Raw genomic sequence first — 15,436 nt, forward strand, 5'->3', positions numbered from 1 at the left:
ATAATAAAAAAAAATCTAGGAAGATGAAGGCGGCGAGTAAATCATCATCAAAGACAAAAAAACAAACTCTACCTAATCGTGCTCTTTTTGATTTCGAAATTGTTAAATACGCAAAATACAAGAAAATACCACATTTCAGAGGCGTATATAGCATAGACAGGTTGCCCGCAGCTCCTAAATACAAGGAGACAGTCGTCGTTAACCTGGACTTTGAAAAAAATAACGGTACTCATTGGGTGTGTTATAGAAAAATCGGTAAAACTAGTTCATTACTACGACAGTTTCGGGAACACACGGCCACCTCTACAGCTTGAAAAATATTTTAAAGGATTCGATATCGTATATAATTACGAGCGCGAGCAAGCATACAATACATTTAACTGCGGACATTAATTGTGTCTGAAATTTTTAACTACAATACAAAAATAATTATATATATATATATATTATAATTGTCGACATTGCAATGTCATCGCAAACACTATCGCTTAGCGGAAGCAGTGCCGAATTGGAATGCTATTTTTTCCACCAATAGAAGTAGGGAATAAATCGGAAATCGGGCTTCTAAGTATACAGACATATAATTCAATACTTTAACGTCGGTGCCGGTTGCGACACTTTACATATTATCCACAGCGAGCGGGAGGAAGCGGCCTAGATTAAAATACCAAGCGGATGTTATGAAATAATTTCTTTGGAAGCTAAAATACGCGAACTTTTGAAGGACTTCGGAGTACTTTTTTTCAGTTTATCGGCAGATAATAGTACATTAAAATGTACGTTGCTTTGTAATTGTGATATCGATCTGAACGTTAAAGATAGCATCGCACCGTTATTGGGCTTCGACAAACGTACTTTGGTGCGCAATCGCAGGCATGAATCCGATCGAGTAGTGAAAATTATGAATGTCAACACGATAAAAGTCGAATGTAATTTAGCTTTAGGCTCATTCGACAACGGGCAACAATCACATACGATACGCTAGTTTTATCCCGCCGTGCCACCCGGTTATAAAATAGTTGAAATACCGAAATATTGTGTGCTATATAAACTGAAGACAAATACAATTGATTTCGTACGTGTTTCGTTAACCGATCAAAACGGAAGATTAATTGATTTTCGCGGCGAAACTGTGAACGTTAGACTTCTTATAAAAAATGGGTCTGAAATTTAACGACGATAAATATACGTACGTTTGTGGTAATAACCGCATTAAAGCCACGGCGACGGCGGTCAACAGACAAGCATCACATCGCACCGGTGGTGTCGTTCGTAGAAAAGCCAATATTAATATCGGAAAAAATAAAAAGTTGACAAAAGAAAACTGTGAATTTTTACGCTTTATCGCCAGCAAGTAAATATCTATTTTATATTATATATGTTACAGTTGAAACCCGAAATCCGTCGAAACTAGTTTTAACTAGTCAAAACTAGTTCCCACAAATCCCTTTAGCCACTTCTGGTTTTAACTAGTTAAAACTAGAATTAACCACACCTTCAAATAAGTCAGTATAAACTAGATTTAACTAAAAATTTGCATGTATTCGAACTCAAATAGTATAAAAAGCACACGACCACAGACGATATATTTCATAAATATGTGGGTGTTGGGGTTCGGATAACAAACGAATACGTTGCATTGTTTAAGAACGGACGGCACTTTATTTCAGTAATTACAATAAATGCAATAATAATTATAATATAACAGTTAATTACAGTATACGTCCGGCGACTGTTGTTTAGGCTAGACAGCCGTCAACGGCCGCCACGCAACTGCTGGACCGCTGTGCGACCGTTGTCGCGATAACGACCGCGACAAATATTACTCGATAATTCGACTGGCCGATCATCAAATCAATTAAGATAACTTAAACTAGTCGCCCATCACTCAGTTACTGTAATTTTGACAAATTATTTTTACCTACAATATTATTAACAATAATACGTTATTGATATGGATAATAGATATCAACCTATATCGTCGGAGATGCCGTGTTTCGCCAGTGCGATTGTGTTCGTTGTAGTCGTTGTACCTACGTGTTTTTGTCGCGAATTGCCCAATTTTTATTCTAAGTTCCATTTTTCGCATATTATTATATTTTTTTCGTATATTTTCGTATCATGTCGGAAACTGAGACAGAAATGAGTACCCAAGAACGATTTTTTAAGAAACTTATTGAATTGGCGAAAGAAAAAAAAGACAATCATTATAATATAATAACAAGAGATGCTTATGATTTACTTCTAAAAGAGGTCGAGGATGCAATAGCAGCAACTAAAAAAACATCGACTCAGTATAGAAGGATGAAGCGGTTTAATGTTTTAGAAATTGGCGGTACAAAAAAGCTGGTGACCCGCGGAGATCCGGTTAAATATTATTTGCCAATGGAAGACATTTTTGATGTCATTGATTTGTCACACATCGCTGTAGGGCATGGAGGAAGAGATCGTCTGAAGGTTGAAACTTCAAGAAAGTACGCCAACATCACCACTGATATGATAAATATTTTTTTGTCCCTCTGTGAAACGTGCCAAAAAAAGAAAAAAATAGGAAAAAAAGGACTCGTTTCAAAACCGATTTTGCATACTGAATTTAATAGTAGATGTCAAATAGATTTGATAGACATGCAGTCGCAGCCCGATGCACAGTTTAAATTTATACTTAATTATCAAGATCATCTGACAAAATTTGTTCTGCTCCGCCCCTTGCAAACCAAGCGTGCAGAAGAAGTTGCAAGCCATTTATTAGATATTTTTTTAACTTTTGGTGCTCCGGTTCTTCTGCATTCGGACAATGGTAGAGAATTTGTTAACAATGTAATTACAGAGCTGACAGCGCTATGGCCAGAGTTAAAAATCGTGCACGGAAAACCTAGGCATTCACAAAGCCAAGGCTCCGTAGAGCGTGCTAACCAAGACGTGGAGCGAATGCTCGCTTCTTGGATGACAGACAATAAATCTAGTAATTGGTCTATCGGATTAAAGTTCGTTCAATTTATGAAAAATAGAGCACACCACGCCGGGATAAATATGACGCCCTATAAAGCAATGTTTGGGGTTGATACAAGAGTGGGGCTTGTAACCTCTAACCTGCCCGATGAATTGATTGCTACTATAAACGTCGAGGATGAACTTGAAAATCTTAGAAGTACTGAAACTGCAAGTGAAAATATGATTGAACAGGAAGCTGCAGGTAAATTTTTTTTTTAATTATAGGAATTAAGTTTAGATAGTATTCATATTTATTTTGCAGTAATTTTTTTTTTTATAGTGGTTAAAATAAATTTTTTATTTACGTATTTTATAATTTAAAAACTACTCATATTTTCAAAAACTTTCAAATTATTTTTAGTTAAACAATTATAAAAATTTCAACTATTATAGTTAAGGATTAAAAACTTAAAACAAAAATTCTTATAAATATTTCATACCAAAGGTGGGCATTAACTAAGTTAATTTTTTTTTAACTATTTAACATAACTATTATATACTATTATATACTTTATTTTCTAATAAACTTATGAACTTAACTCGTTTAATTTACAATTTAAATTTTGAAAATAAATCGACTTTTTTTAAACTGATTTAAGTTAATATATATTTTTAGATTCTGAACGAAGTGATGAATGTATTGATTTTACAATGGTGTGTGTTTTTTTTTTTTTTTGTTTTTTTGTTTTTGTGTCTGTGTACAGCATAACTAGTCGAAATAATGCTCCAATTTCAAACTATGGGGGTGGTTTCCGATGTAAAAGTGAATATCCTTGGTGCATTATAGAGGTAAAAAGTTAACATTTTCCAACAGTTTTCAAAAAAATCGAGAAAAACCAAAAAAAAATGACGGAAAAACGGGAAATTTTACGCAAATCCAGTTTTCGACCAAATCGATTTTTTTTTATGGTTGTAATTCAAAAACTAATTGCTGAAAATACTTGAATTTTTCACCAAATGTTAATGTCAGTGGTATCCGTATATAGATAAATTTTCAAAAAATTTTGACTTTTTTTGAGTTATTTATAGACCACTGAAATTTTCGATTTTTTTGAGAAATTTTTTTTAAGTATTGATAAAAAATTTTTGGATGACCAAAAAGTTTTGAAAATTTAATACAAGGTTCCTTATAAGTTGTTTTTATTGTAGCTAAAAAAAATTAAAAATCGTTAGTCACAATTTTTTTTTATAAGAGTTTATAGTTCAAATTTTTACGAAATCTGTCGAAAACGCGAAAATTTGCAAGTAATTTTGAAGTTGAAAAATCATAAAATTTTTTTCTTTTATAACTAAGTTTTGAAAATTTGGTACAAGGTTCTCCATACATTTTTCTTCAAATATCTGTAAAAAAAACTCTACCGGATTCAGACAAAAAATTTTTATGAGTGTTTGAAATTTAAATTTTTACAAAACCGCGCTAAATAACGGTTTAGCCTCAAACATTTTTGATATTTGTTATAATTCAAAAAGTATAAGTCGTAGATACTTGAAAATTTTACCAGTTATTTAGATTGGAATTTTATTTACTTGATTTAATTTTCAAAATATTTTGAGTTTTTTTGAGCTATTTATAGACAACTGAAATTTTCAATTTTTCTGAAAAATTTTTTTTGAAGGGTCGATAAAATTTTTTTGGCCCTATCAAAATACTTGAAAATTTAATGCAAAGTTCCTCATAAGTTATTCTTATAGTGATTAAAAAATTATAAGAATACATAGTCACAATTTTTTTTTATTAGCATTTGAAGTTCAAATTTTGACGAAAATTCGTTAAAATTATGAATATTTGCAAATTATTTTGTAGGTATAATTCATAAAAATGTTTGTATAAGTAGCTAAGAGTTGAAAATTTAATACAAGGTTTTTCATAAGTTTAACTTACAATTATTATAGAAGAACTTAAATTTTGTTGTATTCAGGTCATTAAAACATAAACCACCTTTTTCACCAACCACTAGAAATTATATCCTAGGCTGACAAATCATCTTCGTTCAGAATCGTTTTTCGTATACAATGATAACTATCATTGGATTCAAATTTAACACTCCTATAATATATAATAATGATCCATACGGCACCTAATGTACAGCAGAGCGGTACTCACTTGCCCGCTTTTTTTTCTGTATTAAATTTAATCTTATCGAGTTAAATATCAAAGTAATCAACAAATCTAATAATTACATAAACGCGGTATATTTTTTTGATAAGTTTCAGATACCATAGATTCAATTAGAAAAGAAGCTCATGCAAATTTGGAAAAACAGGCAACTCGAATGATGACTCGATCAGAAAACAAATTTTCTGCGGTTGATGTTGGGGTCAACGTAGTAATCCGCATTCCAGATGTTGACAAAGGCAAAACAGATCATCCTAATCTCATCGGAGTAGTGTTAGAAAAAACAGAGTACGATCTATATAGAATTGGATGTAAGGATGGAATTCTAGAAAAACTTTACTGTAGGTGCGTTCATTATCACCTTTTTATTTACCAAATAAAATAAAATTTGTAATTTGTAAGTACCTAATCAGTAAAAATTGTTTCAGGTCTGAATTTATAACATGTGAAGAAAAATTCATCACGGAAAATCAAGTTCCAAAGAATCATATTTCCCTCCGTGCAGCTGCAACAAAAGCATCAACGGGGTCAGGGCAAGGCTTTGTAAAATGCACATGCAAAAAATCTTGTGGAACAAATCGCTGTTTATGTAAAAAAAATAAAATTCTATGTAACTCTAAATGCCACGATAGTTTATCCTGTCAAAATAAATAATATAATAAATGTTTATATCTAATAATTATCATAATATGTACTTACTACTTATATTTCTACTTTTCCCTAGTTAACACTAGTTTCACTTATCTGTATAAACAATACGAATTTTCACTAGATAATTCTAGTTTTCACTGATATATTTTAGACACAACTAGTTCTAACTAAATAAAAATAAGTTAAAACCAGAAGTGACTAAAGGGATTTGCGGGAACTAGTTTTGACTAGTTAAAACTAGTTTCGACGGATTTCGGGTTTTAACTGTGACATATACACTATGGATAAATCGTTTTTGGACGTTGGTGGGCCGTATATTAGCGAGTCCCCAATACGCGAAATGTTTATGTATTCTATTTTACCGTTTTCGTCATCGGCATTGAACAACGGTGACGAGATACGGATCGCCATACAAAATCGAGATGAACATACTCTACCGAGTGAGAGTTTTATCTATATCGAAGGAAAAATAATAAAGCCCGACGAAATGAAGACGATCATAAATATCGCACATAACGGTCTGACAAATTTGTTTAACGAAATGAAATACGAAATAAATTCTACCTAAGTCGGTAATAAATAGTGCGATGAAGGGATACTGTTCGTACACTCCTGCAGATGCAAATATTTTGCAAAACGCGGCCTGGGATATTGAGTGCAAAAATGTAGATTTTGTTAAAGACGGTACGTTCAGCAGGTGTATACCGTTAAAGTATGTTTTTGGATTTTGTGAAGACTATAAACGCATAATTGTGAACTGCAGCCAGCAACTCATATTAAACAGATTGATGTCGGATTTGAGTTCGTTACATCTAAGTAGTGTTGCGGGCGGTGAGGACCTAACGAGCGAAGCGGGAAAAACTATGGCTCGGAAAGTCAAAGTTCAGCTTATGCGTGTGTTGTGGAAAGTGCCTGTGATCAAAGTCGATGATCGGGAGAGGTTGAAGCTGATGAAAATCGTGGATAACAAAAAAATGATAAATTGCACTTTTAGAAATTGGGAGCTTCCGAATCTGCCACAGACAAGCTAACACTCGTGGATGGTTAAAATGTGATCGCAGGTGGAAAAACCTAGGAGCTTGATAATTGCTTTTCTCACCTATTCCCCCGGTACTGTAGCAGACGGCTATAATGTCGATTATGATACATGCTCACTGACAAACGTTAAAACCAGTGGCGGCGCCAGGATTTTTTGCTGGGTAGGGCCACCAAAAATGAGATTTAAACTAAAATTGAATAGGTAAATAATAATTAAAAAAACAATTAATATTAGCTAATTGCTATATTTAAAAACTTTAAATGATTACAACACTATAACAAAATTACTTTAAAATAATTCTACGATTGCTATGTGCATTTACAAACTTATTATTTCATCAATGTCTAGTGACTTAACTTCGCGTTTTTCAATAGTTATATTATGATGCTTAAATTTGTATGGTTATTATCTAATACGCTATTTCTTAAATAACTCTACCTACGCCTTTATTTAAAAATATAACTGAGACACTAAGAGATACAGTAATACGAAATGGGAAATTCACAACCATTTTATAACACTGTTTTCCCAACTCGTAGCTTTATCTCCTTTGCTCAATATTGGCTGACGGTTTCTCTCTCTACGCGCAGTCCATTAGTTTATACTGTTTATAGGTCTTTGGTAATAGCTAATAGGTAACTAATATCGAATACGATACTATCTCAATATGTTCTAATAAAAACCAATAAATTATAAATCCAAGTAGGGGTATTATTTATTCTAGGAATATTATCAATAATTATCATTATATTTAATTATCTATATTATAATATAATATAGAAGTATTTATATTATATTATTATATTATATTTATTTATATTTATGTGTTAAATTACATTTAGTGAACAAAATACAAATACAATAGTTTATAATTTTCTGCTTATGAAAAATGAGGTTCCGGGACATTTGCGGTCGGCAACTTTTTCGTGCCGTTTGCGGTCAGCTTATTTATATCTAAATTTAAAGTATATAATATATAAATTTATTCTATATACTATAATATATAAGTAGGTACATGTTATATTTGAACTTTCCTTCACACTTTTTCAGGCTTAGGACTGACAGTATTTTTTACTGGCGTGTTTAAAAGATTATAATTGTTATTATTATTTTTTTTATTATTACTATTATTATTATTGTTATTATCATTTTTATTAATATTATATTATAATTATAATATTATATTACTTATTCTAATTTTTGAATATTAGCAATGATATTCAAACATTTTGTCAAATTTTTGTCAACTTCATACTGGGCTAGAGTCTTTTTGATTCGTTGGTCTAATTGTATATAAGTTAGGATTATAAATTATAATATTATATTACTTATTCTAATTTTTGAATATTAGCAATGATATTCAAACATTTTGTCAAATTTTTGTCAACTTCATACTGAGCTAGAGTCTTTTTGATTCGTTGGTCTAATTGTATATAAGTTTTTTTTCTTCTTTTGCCTTCCATATTTAAGTAACTGCGTTCATATAATAAATCAGAATTTTCAGCCTCTTTTTTTAGACAGTGATACAAATCATTAAAAGTTGGCTGTGGCTTATTTAATATTTTATTTAATTTACTGTTCCATCCCTCAACAATATTATTTGTTCTATGTCTTCTTTGATAACAATTCCATACACTTCTTGAAATAATCGGGTTTTTCCAGCCACTGTTCAATAAAATAATCATAAAATATTTGAAGCTTGTCATTATCAGGTGTATTGGTCATAATAATAATCCAACCTTCGTCAATGTCATCAATTGGAATATGAGCTAAGGCAGAACACATTCTAACGTGTAATCTAATATCTGCATCATCTTTATAATTACTCGCTAAACCTATATTTTGAACTTTTCTCCAAAGCGATTGATTAAAATGGAAGTTGCAACCATATATTTCGGCATTTGGGAATATTTGTTTTATTGATTGAATAGTTGAAATTTCAAAATCCAATGTAAATGATTCAGGATTAAAATTTGGAATGTGTGCTTTTATCAACGAAAATAAACTCTCATAAACAATTTTTGTTTTATTAGGAAGTAAAATATATAGGTATTACAGGAATTATATTTATTTCGTCATTTGTAGACCCAATATCAATATGAACAGTATAAACTTGATAAAATTGTTTGCTAGAGCTTTTAAAAGTGCCATCCACAAAACAAGTTTTTCCTTCAGAAGCAATTTGTCTACCTTTACTTGAACATAAGCCTATAATTCTATCTTCTTTTCCGTCATCAAATAATACAAACTCAGAATCACTAGGTATGATAATATCTTCCCTTAATTTAGGATCCAACGAATTTCCAAGCGATTTCCTACGTATACGATTTAATGTTGTTTTTACAGACGAGTAAACTGGAATTTCGGTCACTAAATCTAATCCCTGATCTATTAATGGTGTAAACTCTTCACGAAAAATTTGAGCGGCAGAATTTGATGAATCACGTACGCGTTTTTTTGCAATATTGTATTTTTTTTTAACTTCAATTTTTGCCGAGTCATATTTACATTGATGAATAGTAACATTTAAAATAGTATTACCTGTTGTTTTTAATCTTCCTGTGCATTTTTCTCTCTTTTTTTCATTCAAACATACCCAGGTTGTAACATTTACATTATTGGTTCGATACCTCCTATATTGGTAACCATTGTGTACTGCTAAAGCTTTTCCTTTAGTAGTTTCCAAAATTTCTAAAGAATCGTTCATTTTAATAACACTATAATATACCGACTATACGAACTCTACAAAGGTGTATACTATACTAAAGACTGAGTAAATGTTATCGATGGATATCGATTACATGTAACAATATAATTGACATAATACAATTTTAATTTAATACTTCCAAAGTTCTAACACTTTATCTATAATAATACCCATAAACAACCATTGAACCAAACAGCAAAAAATCGGTAAATCCAATAATAATACGATTTTAAACATATATTTACAATAAATATAGAATCAATTTAATATATAATTATTTAGTACATAATATAATATATATATACCTTAGATTAGATAATCAGGTGGATAGAAATAATCTGACCGCAAACGGCACAAAAAAGGTGCCGACCGCAAATGTCCCGACCGCATCGGTGCCGACACCGAAAAATGACTATATGATTATGTCTAAGGTCAGATCAGTGGTATGGCCAGGCATTTTCAGGTAGGGCCATGGCCCTACCTGGCCCGTCCCTGGCGCCGTCACTGGTTAAAACATATATTAATTCAATCGAATATCTGTATGAAGATTTCAACGAAAACTTTGACAAAAATCTCTTTACCATGTTCTATCAAAATTACACCGATTTCCAAAAACATTATTACGAGAGACTTACTGCCCAGCCGTGCCTGACGAGGGAAAAATATAAAGAGTTGGACCAATTATCTGGATAGATTGTTCACGACAAAATTATGACGCTAAGATTTCCAGCGTAGATCTTCGAGTTGAAATCGAGGCAGCTAATAATTTCCCACCAAACACGGCAGCCTATTGTCTAGTTATACATGATCGAGTCATTCAGTACAACCCGTTTAGCGGAGAAGTTAGAAAAATTTAGTATTATAGTTTAAAATGTATATACAATTACATATATTATATATATATAATATTATCCTTGTATATATAAAATAATCTGTGTTTTTTTTTCACTTTACTCAATATGTACAACTAGAGTATGTATACTATTATACATTATGCATAATTATGTTTTTGTAATAAATAAAGTAAAAACAACAAATATAATGCATTTTTTTCCCCAAAGTATAATATAATATGAAGAAATTCAACAATAAATAATTACATGCATGTACAAGACTTTACAATAATAATAATATAAGTAATACAAAATGTACAAAATATGTTATATTACGTATATTATTATATAATGCGTGAGCGGATGACCTAAATACAGATAGTACATAAAAGTATAATAATGCACATGTGTTTCATCTTATAACGGGACCGGCATTCTTTCTAACCCCTTGTATCCTTGACGGTCGATTGATTGAATGTAGTGGACAGATTACAGCATCTGGACACCATTATCGGTACACTGCATAAATGACAACAATGTAGGGTCGATATTCTCATGGAAACCGATAAACTGTAAATAACATACGTGATACGTATAAATATTATATATGAGGCGCCTAGAACACAAGGGGTATAAGCGACATTTTTAAAAAATCTGAGGTAAGTACACAGCTGAACTAAGAATTTTTCATTTTATTTGGTGGTAAAAAGATATAGGTGAATTATTTGATATGTGCTGCGATCTGGTAGCAAATCACTTAACCTCCAAACAAAAATTATATCTAGATTAGAAGGAAATGGGTACAAGCGCACCTATATCTTTTTTCCACTGAACCATAACAGCTGTTAACGCACTTGAATTACTTTACAGCCAAAACGTGTTTTTACTATTATCATACAATAATCTACGGTTGTTATCATTAACATTTAGGTTGATAGTTATTATTATAATAATATTAATATTATAATATAATTACTAATTAGCAGTACAAAAAAAATTAATAACACCGATTTTAATATTTTCAACTTTGCAAGTTAACATGGAGTTTGAAGATCTTGACATTATGAGTGATGGTAAGTGATTGGAACTATTAATTTCAATAATAAATTAAGTATAGACTACAATGCTCTGGAGTCAAATAAAATGTTTAATCATTTTAATTGTAGATGATGCACATAATATGCTTAGTACAGAATATGATAGTGATGCAGACAAGGACTATTTGCCAGAGAATAATAATAATAATGACACAGATAGTCATTCAGGTAGTATTGAATCATAAAATAATATTGTATTATAATTTGCCATTGTAAATCATATTATTTTACTGTTCCTTCCACATGAAATAATTGTGAGACTTTCTCATAATGTTAATGATAATAATAGAAACAATAATGATATAGAATTAATGTATTTACTAAAATATTGTTATTGTTTGATTTTTACAGATAACTATGAAGATGGTATTGATAATCTACCAAGCAATGCCCTACCACCTGTACCACAAACTTCTAGGAAACGAATCAGAAGAATAAATGAATGGAAACAGGTGAAAGCTAAAAAACTAAGAAATGAAGGTAAAACCTATGTAGATCGAAAAGGCAAGACACACAAAAATAAAAAAATAGTTGAGTACAATCATGAATGTAGGTATAAATGCAATACTAATATACCTGAAGATATTCGACAAGAAATTTTTAATAAATACTGGGAATCAGGTGATTGGGAGTTACAATCTGCATTTTTAAATGGAGCAATTACTTTGAATCCTGTTAGCAGAAAAAGTGCTAATGCAACTAAAAATAAATCAGTCTCGTGTGTTTACATTCTTGGAGAATTCAGAGTTTGTCAGGAGTTCTTTAAAAAAACACTTTGCTTATCCAATAAAAGGATTCAAAATATTGTAAACAAAAAGAAGTTGTCAGTTTCTGGTGTTTCTCCACGTGACAATAGAGGTAAAAAGATACCAGCGAATAAAATATCTGAAGAAAGGGTCAATATCATAAAGGAACATATCAACAAATATCCAAAATATACAAGCCATTATACTAGAGAGAAAAATCCCAATCGCAAGTTCTTACCTACAGGATTAACAATTAAAGAAATGTATAAAGGTTATCAAGAATTTTGTAACACTGAGAAAAATGTTGAACCGGAAAAAGAAAGTTTTTATAGACATATTTTTAACACACAATTCAACTTAAGCTTTCATAGACCTAACACTGATACATGTGACATTTGTGACAAGCTGACCAAAAAAATAGAATTTGGTACACCTGAACAAAAACTAGAGTGTAAAAACCAAAAAGAACTCCATCTCCGTAGAGCAGAAGCTGCCCGCTTGGCCAAAGATAACACCAAACATATTGAGGATGATACTCACATATCAATCTGTTTTGATTTGCAAAAAACCCTGCCAACGCCAAATTTGTCAAACCAAAAGGCTTACTATTTCCGTCAATTGTGGACTTACAATTTAGCAATACACGAATTGAAAACTGGTATGGCTAACATGTACATGTGGCATGAAGCCCAGGCATCCCGTGGATGCAAAGAAATTGCATCATGTTTATTGAAATTTATAAAGAGCATACCTTCAACAGTAAAGCACATCACATGCTTTACAGACAACTGTGGAGGTCAAAATAAAAGCCAAATCATTGTAAAATTTTGGTTGTATATTGTTAGAACAACAAATATTGAAACTGTTGATCATAGATTTTTTTGTTGTGGACATTCATACAATGAATGTGACCAAGACTTTGGTCAAATTGAACTGAAGAAAAGGCGTATTAAGGAAAGCATCTATATTCCAGAACATTGGTATGACTTGGTGAGTTCCACAAGTAAAAAATTTATTGTAGTAAAAATGGAAGATAAGGATTTTATTGATCTAGAATCTCTTCAACCTCACTTTAAGAAGTCAGTTCCAGGTATACGTCAGATTTTGAAAAAAGTAGTCCAGATACTCTGTATTTTAAACATAGTGCTGCTGACGGGCTAGAGATGTTCAGTGAGATGTCTATGAAGGGAAAAAATTGTCGTGGGAGACAGAAACAATTTCCAAAACACTTACCTTCAGTTAAAGAAAAACCGGTACTAAAACCAGCAAAGGTAAAGGACCTCCTAGATCAAATTCAATACATACCCCCAATTCATCATCAATTTTTTAAAAGCTTGACTAATAATCCTTTATATACTAAAAATAATGCTGCTTCTAGAGAAGATAATCAAATAGAAGATGATGTGGCTTCTGAGATGGACTTATGTACTTTGTATGACACTGATGAAGATTAAAAAATATTTAACGATAACATTTTTTTTTTATTTTACAAAGACTGTCACGGACTGACAGCAAAAATTATTATAACTTTATTATGTTTCTATTGTTTTTAGTTTGCTATTAAAAAGGGTCAAAGACTGACATCAAAATATTGTGATTATTAATTTTATAATTTTTTTATTTTTTTATTGTTTTTATTTTGTTATAAAACATTACCTATTATTATTAATATAAAATTTAAAAGAAAGTTTTAATGTTTAACTATGGTCAAAGACTGACATCAAAATATTGTGATTATTAATTTTATAATTTTGTTATTTTGTTATTGTTTTTATTTTGTTATAAAACATTACCTATTATTATTAATATAAAATTTAAAAGAAAGTTTTAATGTTTAACTATGGTCAAAGACTGACATCAAAATATTGTGATTATTTTAACATTAATAAATTTTACATTTTTATACATTTTATTACCTGAAGTCTTAAGTTTTTATTTTTGTCTCACTTATATCTCTTTACTTCAAAGAAATAATAAAATATTGTGCATTTGTAGTAAAGGGGTATAAGTGAAATCAAAGGTCAAACAATTGTCCATAGATCAAACAATTCTTGTTCAACCTTTACAATATCATATAAAATAAACTTTTATATGTGTACAGATAACAATTTAATAATTAAATTAAACAATATCCTTTATTGTGATTTGAGAGAATGTGTTAACTTTGACCTTAATTATTACGAAATACAAATAATGTCGCTTATACCCCTTGTGTTCTAGGCGCCTCATATAACATACAATATATTCATAATATAATATAATATAATATTACCTCTCTAGCTCCAACGTCGCCGCCGCCACGGTTAACAACGGTGCCGCAACCACCATCGCTATTGGCTAAACAATGCAAGGTGGTATCTCCAACGTTCGCTGACCAAGCGGTATCACGGTTAACACCGCTGCCGCCGCCGCTGTCACTATTGGGTAAACAATGCGCGCTGCTAGCGTGAACGTTCGCCGACCAACACTGTTGCCACGGCTCATCGTTATCGTTATTATGCGATATGCATAACAACACGGCGGCGACTAGTCTGTATCTCTCTCCCTTTTCTTCGTCCCCAACCATTACTCGTTAGGTATTTATATTATATTATTACGTGAATTAAGTTATCATTAGTGTTATCGTTGTCACTTGTCGTAATAATTGTTTTGTTTTAATGTCATGTGTTCAATATTTTTGTTGTGATTATGCGGCCAACGCCCTTTTGTTATCAATTTTGTTTTGTATAGATATATGTCCGATATACAATACGTTATAGTCTTTTTCTTTTGAATAAGTATCGTTAATTTTTTTTATTATAATATGTATGTTTATGCTTAATTGTGCTATTGAAGCAATACGAATTGTCGTCGTTAATCTCGTTGCCACTGCGGCATATATATATCATTATTTTGTATCGACCAAGTCATTGCGACAAGAAACGGTCAGTTGTTATTATAATAAATTATACACCGTGCCACTATTCACGTGAGTTGTTTTATTTGTCTGGTTGTATTAATACCGTGTATTGGTCTACACTAACTCGTCATTGAGACTTGAGACAACGTTGGCCGATACGAGTCAATTGCCCGAGATTGGGATTGGTGCTACATTGAGTGCGTAAGACCGCCAGCACCCACCGGGGTGTGTGAGAGGCCGCCAAGGTCTTCAAGTCTGTCCGCCGTCGGTGGTCTCGTGAAGTCATCATCCACATCATCCACATCGTCCACATCATCCACATCATCATCATCGTAATTTTAAGTTTAGAGATTAAGT

General features: G+C 31.4%; 2 protein-coding genes across 2 annotated transcripts; one reads left to right on the forward strand and one right to left on the reverse strand.

Moving 5' to 3' along the window:
- The first annotated feature begins 2,121 nt into the window (after positions 1 to 2,121).
- Positions 2,122 to 5,549, forward strand: LOC126553356 (KRAB-A domain-containing protein 2-like). Its single transcript, XM_050208537.1, has 3 exons — positions 2,122 to 3,193; positions 5,200 to 5,418; positions 5,536 to 5,549. Exons 1-3 carry the CDS (start codon positions 2,122 to 2,124, stop codon positions 5,547 to 5,549), a joined length of 1,305 nt encoding a protein of 434 aa, XP_050064494.1.
- A 2,853-nt stretch (positions 5,550 to 8,402) lies between these two features.
- LOC126553357 (uncharacterized) lies at positions 8,403 to 9,504 on the reverse strand. Its single transcript, XM_050208538.1, has 2 exons — positions 8,854 to 9,504; positions 8,403 to 8,804 (listed from the first exon to the last, which is right to left on the reverse strand). Exons 1-2 carry the CDS (start codon positions 9,502 to 9,504, stop codon positions 8,403 to 8,405), a joined length of 1,053 nt encoding a protein of 350 aa, XP_050064495.1.
- Positions 9,505 to 15,436: the final 5,932 nt, after the last annotated feature.

Source organism: Aphis gossypii, unplaced genomic scaffold, assembly GCF_020184175.1.
Source record: "Aphis gossypii isolate Hap1 unplaced genomic scaffold, ASM2018417v2 Contig00215, whole genome shotgun sequence".
NCBI lineage: Eukaryota > Metazoa > Arthropoda > Insecta > Hemiptera > Aphididae > Aphis > Aphis gossypii.